This window comes from Zeus faber (assembly GCF_960531495.2).
Source record: "Zeus faber genome assembly, chromosome: 1".
Taxonomy (NCBI): Eukaryota; Metazoa; Chordata; class Actinopteri; order Zeiformes; family Zeidae; genus Zeus; species Zeus faber.
The window spans coordinates 2,896,947-2,916,946 of record NC_137193.1 but is presented as its reverse complement, the minus strand read 5'-3'; the positions used below and the strand labels follow the sequence as shown (position 1 = coordinate 2,916,946).

Genomic DNA, 20,000 nt, shown 5'->3' with positions numbered 1-20,000 from the left:
CCGAGGAGAGAGGCAGAGGTCAGAGGTCACGCAATGTCGGCGCAGGGTCAAACGGGGGTCGGCGTCGGGGGTCAACAGGGTTTTAAATAAGAACGACGGATCAGATGCGCTGGGACCGCGCCGCGACGCAGACAGGAAATGAAGGCGATGCGTTGCGTCCGTACGCAACGCATCGCCTTCATTTCCTGTCTGCGTCGCGGCGCGGGGGATGGAATCTGCCTAGCAACAGGAGGCAGAATCGTCTCCGGTTGCCGCAGGGGTCGTCCGGGCGGGCGAAGTGGAAGCTGTGTTCATTTGGTGAACGGGCTCATCTTCTTCTGTGGCTTTGTCGGCAGTAAAATATACAAACTCTTTATTCGGAGCCTCGCTGACTGAACGGGTGTGGAATGGAGTCGTGAGCCGACCGACAGAACTTCAGATTACATTTACATTTACATTTCGTCATTGATCAGACGCTTTCATCCAAAGCCACTTACAATTATTCAATCAGCGACGGACGCAGCCATCAGGAGCAATGAGGGGTTAAGTGTCTTGCTCAAGGACACTACAGCATGCTAGCAGGAGGAGCCTGGGATCCAACCAGCAACCTTTACATCACTAGACCACCAGCTCTACCTCCTGAGCTACCATCCCCATGTGTTGCAGATGTGTTGCAGTACGAAACGGAACAACGCAGATGCGACGAGTCCCGTTCGAGTCTTTGCGACAGGGTTTTAGGGAACCTCAAGATCTAGATTGAGATTAATTTCAGCTCAGATTTCAACCTCCCGGGGGCGGGGTCAAATGAAGGTCAGAGGAGAGACGGGGAACTCATAGTGAAAGCCTTCAGCCCTTCAAAGTAAAAGCCTTTTCTTTTTTTTTAAACACCCGACGGAAGCGTTCGCCCTTTGAGACCGTTTGGTTTGGAGTTATCACAGCCGTCTCAATGCTTGATTAAATCACAGGCGAAAGACTGCAAAGGTCCGAGGTCAGAGGTCAGAGGGTGACAGGCGGTGCTGGATCTCTGAAGACATTGACATCTCAATTGATTATTCTTTGTCATTGATTAAACCATATTTTTGTTTGGTTTCCCTCCTCCTGTCTTCCCTCCTCCTGTCTTCCCTCCTCCTGTCTTCCCCTCTTCCCTCCTCCTGTCTTCTCTCCTCCTGTTTTCCCTCCTCCTGTCTTCCCCTCTTCCCTCCTCCTGTCTTCCCCTCTTCCCTCCTCCCGTCTTGCCCTCCTCCTCCTGACAGATCGGGGTGTGGTTCTCTAACAACACGCTGGTGATGAACTCGACGTCTCTGGACCTCAACGCATCTGAGACGCTGGCCAACAAGACGCTGACCATCACCACCATACTGGTAAAGATGATAACATGTTAATACACTAATAACACAGTGAAGACATGTTGATAACAATAATAACACAGTGATACCTGTTAGGGTTAGGAATAGGGGTTAGGGTGAGGGTTGTGGGTTAGGGGGTTAGGGTTAGCGGTTAGGGGTTAGGGTTAGGGGGTAAGGGTTAGGGGGTTAGGGTTTAGGGGTTAGGTTAGGGTTATGGGGTAAGGGTTAGGTTAGGGTTAGGGGTTATGATTAGGGTTAGGGGTTAGGGTTAGGGTTAGGGTTAGGGTTAGGGTTATGTGGTAAGGGTTAGGTTAGGGTTAGGGGTTATGGTTAGGGGTTATGATAAGGGTTAGGGTTAGGGTTAGGGTTAGGGTTAGGGTTAGGGTTATGGGGTAAGGGTTAGGTTAGGGCTAGGGGTTTTGATTAGGGTTAGGGGGTAGGGGTTAGGGGTTAGGGTTAGGGTTTTGGGGTTAGGGTCAGGGGTGTTATGGTTAGGGTTAGGTAACACTAACACTAATACCACACTGATAACACTGGTTGGGGTTAGGGTTAGGGGTTAGGGTTAGGGTTAGGGTTAGGTTGGGGTTAGGGGTTAGGGTTAGGGGTTACGGTCAGGGGTTTAGGTTAGGGGTTAGGGTTAGGGGTAGGGTTAGGGGTTAGGGTTAGGGGGGTTAGGGTTAGGGTTAGGGTTAGGGGTTCTATGGTTAGGGTTAGGGTTAGGATTTAGGGTGAGGGGTTAGGTTTAGAGTTGGTAACACTAATACCACACTGATACCATGTTGATAACACTAATAACACTTTGACATTCTGTAGAAACACTTTTATTGTAATAACACTATAGTAACATAGCAATAAAATGATAAGTGATAATAATAAATAAATATATGGGTTAGGGTTAGGGTTAGGGTTAGGGTTAGGGTTAGGGTTAGGGTTAGGGTTAGGGTTAGGGTTAGGGTTAGGGTGTAATAATATGATAAAAACAGTGATTATAACGTAATAACATTCCTTACTAACACTTTAATTCTAATATCACTGTAGTAACCCTGTAGTAACACAGTAATCAGACTGGATCAGACAAAAACCAGCTGTTATAACAATAATGTTTTAAAAGATTGAAATTCAACATTTTCAAATTCAAAACCATCCGCCAGGAAAACCCGTACGTGATGCTGCGGGCTGAGCACCAGGGTCTCCACGGCAACGAGCGCTACGAGGGCTTCTGCGTGGACATGCTGACGGAGATGGCCGACATCCTCAAGTTCTCCTTCAGGATCAAACTGGTGGACGACGGCCTCTACGGGGCCCCGGAGCCCAACGGCAGCTGGACCGGCATGGTGGGGGAGCTGATCAACAGGGTGAGTCGAAGGGGAGGGAGGAGAATGGAAGCCCCAGATTTACAATAAATGTATATATGTATATACTGTGTGTGTGTATATATATATATATATATATATATATATATATATATATATATATATATATATATATATATATATATATATATATGTATATATATATATATGTATATATATATATGGGGTGGGCCATGGTGGGCGTGGTGGGGCACGGTTGGGTGTGGTGGGGCGCGGTGGGGGATGGCTACCAATGGAGACTCTGCCTGCCACACCCACATAGAGTCTATGCGGCTCTCATCTGTGTATACCGTCAGGAGCTAAGAGCCTCCTTGCGGGAATGGGCTGGGAGCGCTGCCAGGGGGGAGGGGCCCCAGAACCTGCACCAATCACCTGCAGCGCAGACATGTCAGTCACAGCTTCTCCTCCCAATAATAAGGAGCAACTTCATGTTTCCATCCCATGATCTGTGTGTGTGTGTGTCCTCTGTGGTGCAGGGAAGTGGTGGAATGTGTCTTACGAGTGTCGAGTCATTAATCAATGAAGTGTTTGTTAAGGATCAGACAGGAGGGGATCAACTCCCCCCCCCCCTAACCCCGCCCTGATGAACTGCTTTTAAAACCCTCCTGTTGTTTAGATGTATCTGCCTTAGTTCCCTTCTGCTTGGTCTCCTTCCTCATCCCTTCCTGACGAAGCGCTCGGTTGAAAAGCAGAGTCGCTCCATTTTCATCCCAGATGGGATCGGCTCGCCGAGCTCCCGCCAAAAGGGAGAACTACGTCTTCCAGCGCCTTAAACCACTCGTTGACCTCCTTCTCCCCCTTTTCCTCCACCTCCCGTGCAGAAAGCCGACCTGGCCGTGGCAGGTTTCACCATCACCTCGGAGAGAGAGAAGGTGATCGACTTCTCCAAACCCTTCATGTCCCTGGGCATCAGCATCCTCTACCGGGTCCACATGGTAAGGCGACGACATAACTTCCTGTTTGGCTGTTTGTTGAGCGTCCTCTGCCGGGTACACATGGTAAAGCAATGACATCACTTCCTGTTTGGCTGTTTGTTGAGCGTCCTCTGTCGGGTCCACATGGTAAGGCGACGACATCACTTCCTGTTTGGCTATGGGAGATGAGGGTGATATTAAACACAGGAGGCATCCGGCGTGTGTTGTCATGACTGTGGACCTTCCGTCACCTGCTTCACCTCGGATTCAGCAGTGAGGAGCTGTGACGTGATGTGGAATTTCCGCATCGATCGAGTCCCCGGGATGCGTTCAAATTTTCAATTGAACCGTCAGTCACTCGTGTTTTTCATTGGAACTCAACTAAAGCAGCTTAACTAAGTCAACAAGTGACATATATAATGTGACGACTATATTAACATTGGATGTCCCCATATTGACCATCAATAGCTCTTGTGCGCAGTGGGAATCTCCTCTGATGCCACATTTACTCCACCCGACATGAGCCGATCGATACAGGAATTGATTGATGACGAGGACGCCAGTCACCAGGATTCCAAGCCACCAAACGATTTCAATAGGTGCATCTGTGACCAACCAACGCTGGATAATACCCTACCTGGATTTCTGCCGTCATTCTGGTCCTGCACCGGATTCCCCACAGACGGAATCGGATCATTTCAGGTACCAGGGGCCATTGTGGCACCTGGCATGAGTTAGTTAGCATGAAAGGGAACTGCTAACTGCACCCTCATTGTCAGCCCCGACCCTGTAAGTCACCCGTTCCGCTGTGCCAGCCCTACTGAGGGATCGGGTGTGCATGTCTGCTTCGTGGATCTTTCCCTCTGGCTGCTGCCATAATGACTTGTGTCTCTGACTTGTCGTGGCGTGGAGTTTCAGGTTTCAGTTTCAGTCGCCAGAATACTAACTCTTGTAGTGACTGGAGTGGAACATAAATTAAGCAGGAATGCTTAATTATTTTGCTTTAATTGCTGTCTGGTATGCAGCCTAATCCTGCTCCCTCAACTACACGGAACTCGTCAGCAGATTTTCAGAATACGCCTGGGGTGACATGTCATGCATATGCACGCAGGCAATCTGCATCCTAAAATGGGTACGATGCCGCATTTGGGCTGAGTCGACAAGCACAGATGTAATTTCCAGGACCTGGCTTTCCAAGTGTGTACCGGATGAAGAGGTGGCGATCGACGGCCTCCATGTTGACCCTTCTGACCGGCGCAGGAAAGGCGGGGGCGTGGCCATCGATGTTAGACCCAGTCTCGCTGCACGGGTCACGCTCTGATCTGCTATGAAGCAGTTTGAAATCTTAGCTCTTTTGATTCGTCTGGTGGAAAGTATTTAGCTGTTGTTGGTGGCTATACCCCCCCACCCCCCCGCTACCATTGACTACCCCCTTTCATGCAGCTCTTCTCTCTGTTACATTTGAAGGAAATCATCCTGGGAGGTGGTTTTAATTGGGATTGGCTTTCACCAGTCCCTGGTGATTTTAAAGCTCAATGTTTGCCTTTTAACCCGGCACAATATTAGATATGAAAGCCCCGCCCGTCTTAACCCCCAGATGTGGAGACAAATCACCTCTTATCCATCTTTTAATTACCAATATGCTGCAAAAATATTCTGCGACAGGCGTCTTTGCCAATGATCTCAGCGATCACTGTGTGGTTGGTGCTATTCGGGACACCAAAATCCTCCGTACTTAGCCCCGTGTTGTTCAGAAATTAAAACTTAAGCAGTGTGGAGGTTTTGCCTACCACAGACCACCCAGGTGGTGTTTTCAGGGACCTCCAGCACAGAGACACAGACGATGGGGTTTCAGACACAGTTTATTGTAGAGAGTAGGAGCGATGGAATCAGCCCAGGAGCAGATGGACATGTGTCATGACAAGGGCTCTTCTCCTGAGTGAGTGTGGGGATGGGGGTTTTAGCTGTTGCTCGTTAGACCAACCAATGAGTAACAGGTATGCAAACACGCTGAACCTGGGTCCCCAATTACCTAGACCCAGGACCGGTGTGGCACCACCAGCACTTAATGCAGCAAGCCTTCCTTCATGATTAATTACATTTTAAATGGGACTGTATTTTACTGATCGATGATGGTGACCTTGCTTGGAAATATTTTTAATGACAGTTTTAGTTATTTCGTGAGCAAACGTGCTCCGATTCGCCGGTTCAGGGTGAAGGGCCACGATAGCCCCTGGTTCACTTCCGGGCTGGCAGGCCTCTTGCACAAGAGGGACCAGCTCGGCTCTGAGTTTGGCCGCCTGCATTTCCCCCAACTACGCATTCGCTTCACCGCTTCGCTGAAAAAAGCCAAAAGCAATTATTATTTATCGCGGACCACAGACAGTCTAAATGACCATAGGAGAACCATAAAATCTCTCTCTGCCAACTCTTGCTCTTCGGAGCTGCCTCTTAACATTGTTGTTGACTCCATCTTTGTGTCACATAAATCTGAGATTCTTAATTGTTTCAACAAACATTTTTTAGCCCCCAGCTCTTTGTTTGGCACATTATCTGACGGCAAATCACCCACTTCATCCCCACTGCCAGCCATGCCCCCAGTAGCCACACTTTGTCTTTCACCCCCTTCTCTGTTAGGGAGGTTTGTAAGGCCTTAAAGGACCTGGACCCTAGAAAATTGGCAGGCCTTGACAGTCCCCCTTACTTCTTACGCCTGGCTGCAGATATTATAGCGACCCAGTGTCGCATGTTTTTAATCTCTCTCTGCAAAACAAACTCATTTGCGATGTTTGGAAAACTGCCTATGTTCTCCCATTTTGGAAAGGCAGTGATCCCACGGTGTTGATTGTGGTGACAGATCCATTTCCAAGCTCTCTAGTTTAGCTAAGGTCCTTGAAAGGCTGGTGAATGACCAGATCAAGGAATACATATGCTTTAACCATGTTTTATCTCCTCACCTGTGTTGCTTTAGGAAGCAACACAGTACAGCTACTGTTGCCATGAAAGTAGTGAATGATATTGTAGAAGCCTTGGACGCCAACAACTGCTGTCCTGCCCTTTCTATTGATTTGTCCCGGGCGTTTGATACTGTTTATCAGAGAATATTAGATATGAGCCTGTCAGAACAAGCTGTTGGTTGTTTCTCAAACGACCTCTTGAACCATTAACTATGTGTGCAGTTCAGTGGTCTTTTCTCCAGCTTTCTTAATGTCGCCCAAGGTGTGCCACAAGGTTCAATTTTAGGACCCACCATTTTCACTATTTACCCACATCACTGGGTAAATGATGTTGGTCAAAATATGAATGCATCTGTACATCTTTATTCCGATGATACTGTTGTTTATTGTTGTGCAGGCACTGTTACCCTGGCATTTGAACATCTGCAGTCTGCATTTGACACTATTCAGTCGCACCTGTTCCACCTTAAATTCAGACAAAACGAAGGCAATGTTTTTTTACTAACCAGATGTTCTTCCCTGCATCATATCTGTACAAGGTAACCCTATTGAGACTGAGACCACCTACAAATAATTAGGCATCCCAATTGATGAAAGCCGTTCTTTAAAATTTCACATTGATCATCTTTTAAGGAAATTGAAATTGGGCTTAATGCTAGGAAAAGGCTTGTTGCTGCCACCTTCTTGCCTCTCCTGGACTATGAAGATGTTTGGTACATGAGCGCCTCAGCTCACTCTTTTCATCCGTTGGACGCTGTCCATCAGGGATCCCTGAGATTCATAGCCGATCGTAAACCGCTCACACGCCACTGTACTCTGTATTCTTTAGTCAACCGGGTATAACTTAATTTATAAGTCCATCCTTGGACCGCTGCCCACCTACATACCCACTTACGTGTCAAGTAAACAGTGCCGCTATAGCCTACGCTCCCAAGGCCTTATCACCCTCTCCACCCCCTCAGTCTGTACAGAATTTGGCAAAAAGGCATTCTCCTACTCTGCCCCCTCAACCTGGAACCCACGACAGCAGGAGCTGAAGCTGCCCAGCGTGATTCCCCTCGGGGCTTTTAAACTACTTTAAAAAAATCTGCAGAGAGTGTCTGGGGGGATAAGCACTCTGGCACTTTTGCACTCATCACTTTTAAGACTTGAGTACTACTGTATATCTGTAATGAAGGTCCTGTCTGTCTGTAACTTGCTGCTGTTGTCTTGACCAGGTCCCTCTTGAGGATGACACCCTCTGTCAAAATGAGATGACGCATCTAAATAAAGGTTGAATAAAAAAAATTGGAAAAGCTCTGATATCACTTCCTGTCTGACTATGTATGATGTGTGGCGTTCCCCACATTACAATGTTATTATTATTATTATTATTATAACAGTATTATTAGTGTTGTTACAGTATTATTAGTGTTGTTACAGTGGTATTAGTGTTATTGGTGTTGTTACAGTGGCATTAGTGTTATTACAGTATTATTAGTATTGTTACAGTAGTATTACTGTTATTAGGGTTGTTACAGTGGTATTAGTGTTATTTGTGTTGTTATAGTGGTATTTGTGTTATTAGTGTTATTGCAGTGTTATTGGTGTTTTTACAGTGGTATTAGTGTTATTAGTGATATTACAGTATTATAAGTGTTGTTACAGTGGTATTAGTTTTATTTGTGTTATTACCGTATTATTAGTGTTGTTACAGTGGTATTAGTGTTATTGCATTGTTATTAGTGTCGTTACAGTGGTATTACTGTTATTAGTGTTATTACAGTATTATTAGTGTGGTTACAGTGTTATTAGTGTTATTACAGTATTAATAGTGTTGTTACAGTGGTATTCGTGTTATTAGTGTTATTACAGTATAATTAGTGTTTTTACAGTGGTATTAGTGTAATTAGTGTTATTACAGTATTATTAGTGTTGTTAGTGTTTTTAGTGTTGTTACAGTGGTATTACTGTTGTTACAGGTGTATTAGTGTTATTACTGTTGTTACAGTGGTATTAGTGTTGTTACAGTGGTGAAACGTTCCACCCTTTTTAGAGATTCTTCAAGCGTGACTCGGTGTAAGGAGTCGTTCAGTTTTCTGCCTCTTCTGGCTCCACGGTGGGCCACGGGGGGCCACGGGAGGCCACGGGGGGCCACGGGGGGCCACGGGGGGCCACGGGGGGCCACGGGGGGCCACGGGGGGCCACGGGGGGCCTCCTCTCACCTCTCGCTGCCCTCGCAGGTCGGAGTCTCAGCTCGGCCCCCGCGTCCGGAACCGACCGCTCTGTTTGCGGAGTGACTCCAGACTCCGGAGTCAGGTCGGAGATGCTCTGTGAGTCCTGCATCGGGGCGGGAGCTGCACCTCAACGCTGTGGAGTCAGCACCAACACAGTGACCAACCAGCTGGAAGCACCACCTAAATAACACCCACCCTATGATGTCATCACAAGTCTTTTATTTGTGTGTGTGTGTGTGTGTGTGTAGGGTCGTAAGCCAGGCTACTTCTCCTTCTTGGATCCTTTCTCTCCGGCCGTCTGGCTCTTCATGCTGCTAGCCTACCTGGCGGTGAGCTGCATCCTGTTCCTGGCTGCCAGGTACACACACACCAACACACACACACACACACACACACATACACACACACACACACACACACACACACACACACACACACACACACACACTCCAGAGCCAGCTGGTTATCATGTCGCTTTGCAGTTTTCAAAACTTTTCCACCAACACTTGAGTCACAGCTGTTGAAGCAGGAAGCTCCTCATGTCACATGGACTGAGACTCTGAGGGCCAAGGGCTTCCAACGTGTGGTCGGCGGCCCCCCGAGGGGCCGCGTAATGACAGGAAGGAGGTCATAGCCCACTCTAATAGAACCATATAGACTGAATAAAATATGAATCAATAGCAATGAATTATTTTAATCGTTTGACAGCCGTTTTATAAACTGTGTATACATATATACATATATATATACATATATATATATATATATATATGTATATATACATATATGTATATATATATGGTGTATATATAATGTATTTGTTATATCGACCAAATATCTGTACATATCCACATTTTCTTCAAAGTTTTGTTTTTCTTTCTCTTCTCTGTTGTTTATTCTTCCATCTTTCTCTCTCCCATTTCTCCGTCAGTATTAACCAACTCTCCACCTCCCTCCCCCTCCCTCCCCCAGGCTCAGCCCCTACGAGTGGTACAACCCCCACCCGTGCCTGCGGGGGCGGCAGCTGCTAGAGAACCAGTACACGCTGGGGAACAGCCTGTGGTTCCCAGTGGGAGGCTTCATGCAGCAGGGCTCCGAGATCATGCCCCGGGCCCTGAGCACCCGCTGCGTCAGCGGGGTCTGGTGGGTCGCTCCTTCCATGCCTCCGTCTATACCTCCACCCTCCTTCTGCACCACCATCATCCCTCCATCCAACCATCCGAGATCACGCCCCGGGCCCTGAGCATGCGCTGTTTCAGCGGCGTCTGGTGGGTCGCTCTATAGCTATATCCATACTGCCTTATATGCCTCCACCCTCCCTCCATCCCTCCATCTCTACCTCTACCCTCCCTCCATCCAACCTCCTGAGATCACGCCCAGGGCCCTGAGCCCACGCTGCGTCAGCGGGGTCTGGTGAATTCTTTATTATATATGATGTATTCTATATTCTATATTTTCTATTCTATTCTTCACATGTTGCAGCTCACTGTACGGGTTTCCCCAGCGAGAGGCTCGTGATGTTCTCATATCGCCACGGCAATAAGAGGGTTTCATAGAATAGGACGTTAAATATTCGGACAATATGTCTCATATTTAGCAATATTTCTTCCAAACCTGTTCTCCACTCGGTGTGCTCCCTCCGCTCCCTTTCCCCGCTGGAACTGCTCCGTTCCGAAATATATTATAAATAATTATTTATAATATGAATAGAATATACAATAATAATATAAAAAAGACCTAAAAAGATCACTTTTAACATTTTAAGCATATAGAAAATGTATATATTGTAAAATAAGTAATATTTGAATATATAATTGATCATATAAATATATGACGATGGCTGGACATGTTTCCTGCAGGTGCAGCTGATGAATCATCATCCCAGGGGGATTTTTAGTCGCCGCCTGTGATTCTCCGATGGGTCCTTGAAAGTTTTGATTTAGGACGGTGGGGAAAGTAATACAAGTCACAGCGACGTTAAACGGAAGGGACGTCGCATAAAACCACGGCATCGAGCTCACAGGGAAATCCACCTTTGAGATTCAGAGGAAATTATTTTGATTAATTAAGAATATTTAAATATAATATAATATATCATAACATTATATAATGTACATATAATTCATATTTATATCAAATAAAGAAATGAATTACAAAATTGACATATCTCTTGTGTCCAAATATCTGTGTAGTATTTGTTGTGTATTCATTCAAAGCATTTTTTATCAAATGTGTCCAATGAGACATTTATTTATCTCAGCTCTCCCCCCGCTCCACCCTCCCCCCGACAGGTGGGCGTTCACCCTCATCATCATCTCCTCCTACACCGCCAACCTGGCCGCCTTCCTGACGGTGCAGAGGATGGAGGTCCCCATTGAGTCGGCCGACGACCTGGCAGACCAGACCAACATCCAGTACGGGACCATCCACGGGGGATCCACCATGACCTTCTTCATGGTGAGGGGGGAGAGATGGGGGGAGGGAGGGAGGCAGGGAGGCAGGTAGCAAAGACGCAGGTGTCTTGGGAACAGGAGACCAAGATGGCGCTCAACTGGTGAATTGACCCCTCTTAAAGCAGTTTTTCTCTCCCTCCCCCAGAACTCGCGGTACCAGACGTACCAGCGCATGTGGAACTACATGCACTCTAAGCTGCCCAGCGTCTTCGTGAAGAGCACGGAGGAAGGCATTGCCCGCGTCCTCAACTCCAAGTACGCCTTCCTGATGGAGAGCACCATGAACGAGTACTACCGGGGACGCAACTGCAACCTGACCCAGATCGGAGGCCTGCTGGACACCAAGGGCTACGGCATCGGCATGCCACTGGGTGAGTCTGCTGGGCCACGCAGGGAAACAGTGGGAGTCGCTGGAAAGTCACTCGGGTATGCTTGGGCACATTGGGAATCATTGGGAGTCAGAGGGATATCCTGGGACCCACTGGTACTCACTGGAACACCCTGGGGCACACCGGGAACCACTGGGGCTCACCAGGAACCACTGGGACTCACCGGGAACCACTGGGACTCACCGGGAACCACTGAGACTCACTGAGATACCCTGGGGTCCATTGGGAATAACTGGGACTCTCTGGCACTCACTAGGACCCAATGAGACTCACTGGGAGTCACAAGGGGTCATTGCGCCCACTGGGAATCACTGGGGATATGTTTGGACCCACTGGGAATCTATGGGAGTCGTTGGGAATCACCATGGTATTCTGGGGCGCACTGAGAATCTTTGGGAATCCCAGGTGTAGGATAGGACACTGTAGGTGTAGGACACTGGGATAACATGGGATGCAAAAGGAACCACTGGGACTCTCTGGGACTCACTAGGGGCCCCGTGAGACTCGCTGCAAATCACTGGGAGTCACAGGTAATCATTGGCACCCACTAGGAGCTGCAGGGACATGCTGGGACTCATTGGACCCACAGAGACCCATTGAGACTCACTGGGACCTGTTGAGATTTACTGGGAACCGCTAGGAAGTGTTGGGACAGGCTGGCAGTGTCCCTGGTTCCTCTTAGAACCTGGGACCTTAAAGTTCCAATCATCAGATACTTGAACGGTGCAGCGGCGCTGCTGCATTCAGGACGTTGAGAGTGGTGGGTCTCAACCCTGGACATTCTGTGAAAAACGGAGCGATAGAGCTGGATAAACAGAGCGATATAGGTGGAGAAACGCCGCATTAAAGGTGGAGAAATGGAGCATTAGAGGTGGAGAAACAGAGGGCTGGAGCTGAAGAAAGGGAGTGTTAGAGGTGGAGAAATAGAGCGATAAAGCTGGATAAACAGAGCGATAAAGATGGAGAAACGGCGCATTAAAGGTGGAGAAATGGAGCAATGAAGGTGGAGAAACCAAGCAATAAAGGTGGAGAAATGGAGCGATAGAGCTTGAGAACCAGAGAGATAGAGGTGGAGAAATGGAGCATTAGAGGTGGAGAAACAGAGGGCTGGAGCTGAAGAAAGGGAGTGTTAGAGGTGGAGAAACGGAGCGTTAGAGGTGGAGAAACAGAGCATTAGAGGTGGAGTAACAGAGGGATAGAGCTGGGGAAACGGTTAGGAGAGGAGGTACTGACTGAAGAGCTGGGTCTTCAGGTGCTTCTTAAAGACAGAGGGAGGTCCCTGCTCTGGTCATTTTTGGCAGCTCGTTCCACCAACGTAGAACTGCACTTCCCTCCTTCCTCCCTCCTCCCTTCTTCCCTCCTTCATCTCTCCTTCTTCCCTCCTTCTTCCCTCCTTCTTCTCTTCTTGTTCCCTTCTTCTCTCCTTCCTCTCTCCGTCCTCTCTCCTTCTTTCCTCCTTCCTCCCTCCTTTTTCCTCCCTTCTTCCCTCCTTCATCTCTCCTTCCTCTCTCCTTCCTCCCTCCGTCCTCGCTCCCTCTTCTCTCCTTCTTCCCTTCTTCTCTCCTTCCTCCCTCCGTCCTCTCTCCTTCTTCCCTCCTTCCTCCCTCCTTTTTCCCTCCTTCTTCCCTCCTTCCTCCTTCTTCCATCCTTCTTCTCTTCTCGTTCCCTTCTTCTCTCCTTCCTCCCTCCGTCCTCTCTCCTTCTTCCCTCCTTCTTCCATCCTTCTTCTCTCCTTCTTCTCTTCTCCTTCCCTTCTTCTCTCCTTCCTCCCTCCATCCTCTCTCCTTCTTCCCTCCTTCCTCCCTCCCTTTTCCCTCCTTCCTCCCTCCTTCTTCCCTCCTTCTTCTCTCCTTTTCTTCTCCTTCCCTTCTTCTCTCCTTCTTTCACCTTCTTCCCTTCCCTTACCTCCGTCCTCACTATTCTTTGTCTTCTTTCAGCTGTATCTCTCCATGCCTCATTTCCCCCCCCCCCCCCCCCCTCCCTCCCTCATTGTCCTTGTGTTCCATGGCGTCCTGGCAGCAGGCGTTGACATCCGGTGAACAGGAGCCCAGAGAGCCAATCAGCTGGGACAAATGAATGAGATACTTGTTACATACACAATGAACCCTCCTCCCCCATTACCTCTCACTGAGGTCCCGTGTCCCTTGTGGGTGACACGTGTAAGAAGAAAAATATGTTATATGTTTGTTTTTGTTTTTCAACATAGAACCAAAGAAACCGAAAACAAATGTAAGATGGCGGTGTGGGGGGGTGGTGTCGTTTGAGCAGCCACACCCGACCTGGATCCAGGTGATTGGGATCGGGGTGGCTGCACACCTGTTGCTCGTCGGTTGGTCTAAAGAGCGACAGGTGGAAACCCCCGTCCGCACACTCACTGAGGAGAGGGGCCCTGTCATGACACGTGTCCATCTGCTCCGGGGCTTATTCCAACCGGGCAACTCTCTACAATAAACTGGTCTCTACAACGCTGTCGACTGTGTCTCTGTGACGGAGGTCCCTGGAAACGCTGGCATCCGAACAGGGACTTTCCGGCAGGGAGAAGAGACACAGAACACATGGGTTGTAGACACACATTTTATCGTGGAGAGTGGGCTAGGTGGAACAAACCTGGAGCAGATGGACACGTGTCACGACGGGGCTCCTCTCCTCAGTGAGTGTGCCTATGGGGGTTTTACCTGTTGCTCGTTCGACCAACCGACGAGCAACAGGTGTGCAGCCACCCTGATCCTGGATCCACCCATTACCTAGATCCAGGGCAGGGTTAGGGTTAGGGTAATAAACTAATAAGAATGAATAAGAATAACTATAGAATGTTTAGTGAAACCGCTGACACACACCTGCAACCAGTCCTTCCAAACAGTGCTTTCCCGGCAAAATTAAAACAGCAAAAGTCCATTACTGTTTATAAAAGTGGAGGTAGACGTCTGTTTTCCAACTGTGGACCAATCTCTCTGCTTTCCCAGTTCTCAAAAACTTTTGAAATACATTTTGTGCAAAGGCTTGATAACTTTGCACAACAACACAGTTCATCGTGTGACCATCAGTTTGGCTTTAGAGCGACCAGGTCCACCACAACGGCAGGGATTGAACCGGTGGATGGGATTTCTACTGTAATGGGATATGGACACCAAGGGATATACTGTGGGGGTGTTTATAAAACATAAAAAAAAACATCCGATGCTCATGGCTTATTAAATGAAGAAACTGCAGAGATGTGGTGTTAAGGGATAGCAGGGGCGAGGACTTGACTCATCGTGACTCGGGCTCGAGTCACTGTTTTGACGACTTGACAGAGAATAAATGACTTGAGACTCGAGTCGGACTTGGACGTTGAAGACTCGTGACTTGACTTGAGACATGACGACTCCAACGACTTGTTTGTGTTCACTTGACGTTTTCAGTTTGAATATTATGTGAAATATAAAAAATTGAAATGTTCAACATCGTCAAGGTTCACAGTGTCACACTTACAGCTTCAGTGCAGTGTGACCTGACGGTTTAAAAAATAAATTCAAACTGTTCTCCATAAAAAGGTCAAATAAAGATCACTTCAAATTTGAACAGTAGCCAAACAAAAAAAATGGAATTACTACAAAAAATGAATTATGAAATGAATGAAATGTTAGATATTTGACAGACCTCCAATTAAACTTATTGGAATATTTCATTGCAATAATCTTAAAAACGTAATATTACTTTTAGTGTAATTCTAAGTAATTTGACTTTGTTCTTGATACTTTAATGGTGTTGTCTATGGGACTGGGGGTGGGAAGTGGGAAAATATCATTAAAAATAATTGTGGCAGTCTCGCCTGCCACGCGCCACCCAATTGGCGTTTTCAGGGACCTCTGGCACAGAGACACGTGTCATGACAAAGGCTCCTCTCCCGAGTGAGTGTGGGGATGGGGGTTTTACCTGTTGCCTCTTAGATAAACCAACCAGCAACAGGTGTACTACACCGCTACACCGATCCTGGGCCCCAATTACCTAGACCCAGGACAGGCTGCTCAAACCCCACCCTCCCCACACCACAATAATTCAATGAAATAAAATGAAAGGAAAATAATGGAGCAGCAAAGTAAGGATGCGATGTACTGCAGGTTCCCCGTACAGGGACGAGATCACGCTGGGCGTCCTGCAGCTCCAGGAGAACAACCGCCTGGAGATCCTCAAGAGGAAGTGGTGGGAGGGCAGCCAGTGCCCCAAGGAGGAGGACCACCGCGCCAAAGGTGGGTGCTGCTCCACCCGCCACCTCCACCACCACCGTCACCTCATCATCTCCTCCACCACCTCCACAGACTCCCCACACGAAGCTGAAACTACTCCATCCGTCACCCCGTAATCCCAAGCCACCACCCCCGAGCCCTAAGGAAGCAGACCACCGGGCCATAGGTGGGTGCTGCTCCGTCACTGCCATCACTTCCACCATCATCACCGTCACCTCCATCATCTCCACCCCCTCTTCTCCACACCAGGCTGAAACTACTCCATCTATCACCCCATAATCCCAACCCATCACCCCAAGCCCTAAGCAGGAGGACCACCAGGCCAAAGGTGGGTAATGCACCGCCACCTCCATCATCTCCACCTCCACCACCTCAACATCAGGCTGACACTACTCAATCCGTCACCCCATAATCCCAAGCCAAGCCCTAGTGAGGAGGACCACCTGGCCAGATGTGGGTGCTCCTCTGTCACCTCGACCACCTCCATCACTTCCTCCACCTCCACACCAGTCTAACTTAGTCAGTCGGTAACTACGAAAGGCTCTCCCCTCAATGCACCCGTGACGAAAAGTTTGCCTCTTTTTCTCTTTACGAACGACTCAATAAAAAGATTAATTCAACTTGTCGTTCGTTTCATTCAGTCGGTTTGGCTCTCACCTCCACCACCTGCGCCACCAACATCACCTTGTCCTCTCAACCGCCCATCACAGAGCTTCTTGTTCTCAGATCACAGGAACCTTTGCCCAACAACCTAAGCACAAAGGAAAAAATGCACGCGGGCAGATTTCCTACGGCGGCAGAAGAGTCGTTTGGGTTTTTACCTTCTCACGCCGCGAGCGACCGCGGCGTCACCTCCAGAGTTGCTGCCCCCCAAAAATATCACTTCCAATTTCCCTTTTATCCATGTTGTTTGTCTCTCCTCCAAAGTAAATGTCACGAGAGGGGGGGGGGGGGGCACTGCGGTGCCGAGAAGGGGATTGTGGGAAAAGGTGCGTCAGAGCCATGTGTGCGTACTGTTGACTCAGGCACAAAGGCTTCTGGGTAAACGTGCTGTTTGTTGTTGTTTCCTCGGTTTCTTCCGCACTACTCGTCTTCGGGGACGAGCTTGACGCCGGGAGCACAGAATACGCTGCATGAGAAAATGCCGCCTGCGAAGAGCGAACTCGGCAGCGCCGCCCGGTGGTCACAAGCTGCTGCGGGTGAAATGTGCACTTGGCTGATGCCGCATAGTCCCAGGATCACTCAAAACGATCCAAGGTGGAAGATATTTACTCAGGTGGTGGATGAGTTCCCTATAGAGTAGAGTGGAGCGAGGTAGAGGTAGAAGGAGGTGGAGGAGAGACAGAGGTAAAGCAGAGTACAAAAGAGGTAGAAGGAGGTGGAGGGGAGGTCGCTGACAGGGAGCAGTAGGGGGAGGAGTAGAGGAGGAGTAGAAGGAGGTGGAGTCGGGATGGAGTAGAGGTAGAGTAGAATAGAAGCAGAGTACAGGTAGATGTGGGTAGAGAAGAAGTGGAGTAGCGGTGGAGTAGAGTAGCAGTAGCGATGGAGCAGAGGTGGAGTAGCAATGGAGTAGAGTAGAAGTGGAGTAGCGCTGGAGTAGAGTAGAGGTAGAGATGGAGTAGAGGTGGAGTAGAGTAGAAGTGGACTAGAGTAGAGGTAGAGATGGAGAACAGGTGGAGTAGAGGTAGAGATGGAGCAGAGGTGGAGTAGAGTAGAAGTGGAGTAGAGTAGAGGTAGAGATGGAGTAGAGCTGGAGTAGAGTAGAAGTGGACTAGAGTAGAGGTAGAGATGGAGAAGAGGTGGAGTAGAGTAGAAGTGTAGTAGCGCGGCACTTTCTGCATCAATCCACAGTGATTTGTTCAATCGATCGCCCGCTGAAGGAAACACGTCGGGGATCGATCAGCTGTGTGTGTGTGTTACTTGTGTTTTTCTGGTCGAGTGATGTCACCGCTTGAGGCCCCAGGTTTGGCTTTGCAGGCGTCGGAAACGGAGCTGGGCCTTTCTAGATTTGGGTGGAGGGGTGGAGGTGGAGGCGGAGGCGGAGGTGGAGGTGGAGGTCCACGGGAGAAAAATCTGATATTATTCCCCGTTTGGCGATATTTTGAAGATTGCAACCGCCCTGCAAACGCCATCCATAACATATTGATGTCGTTGGCTGTGGCCACGCCCACCTTGGACGCAAACAAGAGACCGTTCAATCAATGGAATCACGTCCACGAATCTTTGTATCCGCTCGATAATAACTTTCAAAATAAGGACCAAAACAACCGTTAGAAGAAGGAAACTAATATATGTTATATATACATGTATATGTAATATATATAATATATAACAGTATATATATGTATATATATATACATATATATACTGAGACACTAAATCTCTATTTCCAGTGAGAAGTGTTTTCTTTCTCCACTGACTTTGAGGTTTGCAGAGGCAGCCTCTAGTGGCCGTGGGAGGAACTGCAGGTTAAAGCCGTTTAAAAACCATCGGTTTAATTCTGTATTAAATCCATGTTTCTTCTTTTTTCCATTGACTTCCTTCCTCCAGAGCAGCCTCCAGGTTCGATTCCACGCCTGAAGCCTTACTGTGTGTGTGTGTGTGTGTGTGTGTGTGGGTGTCCAGGCCTGGGCATGGAGAACATCGGGGGCATCTTCGTGGTGCTGATCTGCGGCCTCATCCTCGCCGTCTTCGTGGCCGTCATGGAGTTCGTGTGGTCCACGCGGTGCGCGGCGGAGACGGACGAGGTGCGGCCGGCCCTCCATCCTCCCCCGCACCCCTCCTCCGCCTCCTCCGCCTGCCCCGCCTCCTGCCCGGCGCCCGGCAGGCACTCTCCGGTAGGTCCCCGGTAGGACCCTCCGACCGACGCGCTCCGTCGGTCGGAGGGTCACGCCGGCCTCACGCCGGGCCCCGCCCCTTCCCCCTCCTCCCGTCCGCCGCGCCCCGGCCGCGCGGCGGACGGGAGGAGGGGGAAGGGGCGGGGCCCGGCGGACGGGAGGAGGGGGAAGGGGCGGGGCCCGGCGGATGGGAGGAGGGGGAAGGGGCGGGGCCCGGCGGATGGGAGGAGGGGGAAGGGGCGGGGCCCGGCGGACGGGAGGAGGGGGAAGGGGCGGGGCCCGGCGGACGGGAGGAGGGGGAAGGGGCGGGGCCCGGCGGGGATGCGGAGAACGTGTTCCCGTCGCGCTGGGCGCTTGTTTCGTTACGTGAGGAGACGGAGTAAATTAGTAGAAGCTTGAAAATGGAAGCCGCTCTGCAGAGGCAGCGCTTCACATCTGGGGGTGATTGAGAGCGGAAGCCTCCACCTTAGATGGTGCTGTGGAGCGAGACCTCGGTAGAAGGTAGAGCAGAGCTAGAGGAGATGGAGAGTAGAAGTAGAGTAGAGTAGAAGTAGAGTTGAAGTAGATGTAGGGTAGAGAAGATGTAGATGTGATGTAGATGTAGATGGAGAGTGGATGTAGAGTTGGAGTAGATGTAGATGTAGAGTAGATGTAGATGTAGGGTAGATGTAGATGTAGAGTAGAAGTAGAGTTGAAGTAGATGTGGAGTAGAATAGACGTAGAGTAGATGTAGATGTAGAGTAGAAGTAGAGTTGAAGTACATTTAGAGTAGATGTAGGGTTGATGAAGAGTTGATGTAGAGTAGATGTAGAGTAAATATAGATGTAGGGTTGATGTAGAGTTGATGTAGAAGTAGAGTACATGCAGATTTAGAGTAGAAGTACATGTAGATGAAGATGTAGAGTAGAAGATGTAGATTAGATGAAGTGTAGATGTAGAGTAGATGTAGGGTAGATGATGTAGAGTAGAAGTAGATGTAGAGTTGATGTAGAGTAGATGTAGAGTAGATGTCGAGTAGGAGTAGATAAAAGTAGATGTAGGAGTAGATGTGGAGTAGATGTAGATGTAGAGTAGATGTAGATGAAGAGTAGTTGTAGATGTAGAGTAGGAGTAGATGTAGAGTAGATGTAGAGTAGATGTAGATGTAGGGTAGAAGTAGATGTGGAGTAGATGTAGAGTAGAGGTGGAGTAGATGTAGAGTAAAGTAGTATCATAATAAGTGACATCTGGTTGGGTGGGGGCGTGGCTCCTTCCTCCTCCTTCCAAACAGGGTTGACCTGCTTCCTCTGCTCCTCCTTGCAGGCGTCCGT

At 48.8% G+C, this 20,000-nt stretch overlaps 1 protein-coding gene across 1 annotated transcript in view; it reads left to right on the top strand.

Moving 5' to 3' along the window:
- LOC307240929 (glutamate receptor ionotropic, kainate 5-like) overlaps positions 1-20,000 on the top strand; it is a gene marked incomplete at both ends in the record, with an annotated part of 41,593 nt that overhangs the window by 20,899 nt on the left and 694 nt on the right. Inside the window, 10 exons of the mRNA XM_080014845.1 lie at positions 1,233-1,340; positions 2,477-2,680; positions 3,520-3,633; positions 9,034-9,143; positions 9,758-9,928; positions 11,077-11,242; positions 11,384-11,609; positions 15,728-15,856; positions 18,479-18,600; positions 19,993-20,000. The exon at positions 19,993-20,000 is cut by the window's right edge and continues 694 nt beyond it. Coding sequence (XP_079870971.1) covers positions 1,233-1,340; positions 2,477-2,680; positions 3,520-3,633; positions 9,034-9,143; positions 9,758-9,928; positions 11,077-11,242; positions 11,384-11,609; positions 15,728-15,856; positions 18,479-18,600; positions 19,993-20,000 — 1,358 coding nt within the window. The remainder of the gene's footprint in view (positions 1-1,232; positions 1,341-2,476; positions 2,681-3,519; positions 3,634-9,033; positions 9,144-9,757; positions 9,929-11,076; positions 11,243-11,383; positions 11,610-15,727; positions 15,857-18,478; positions 18,601-19,992) is intronic.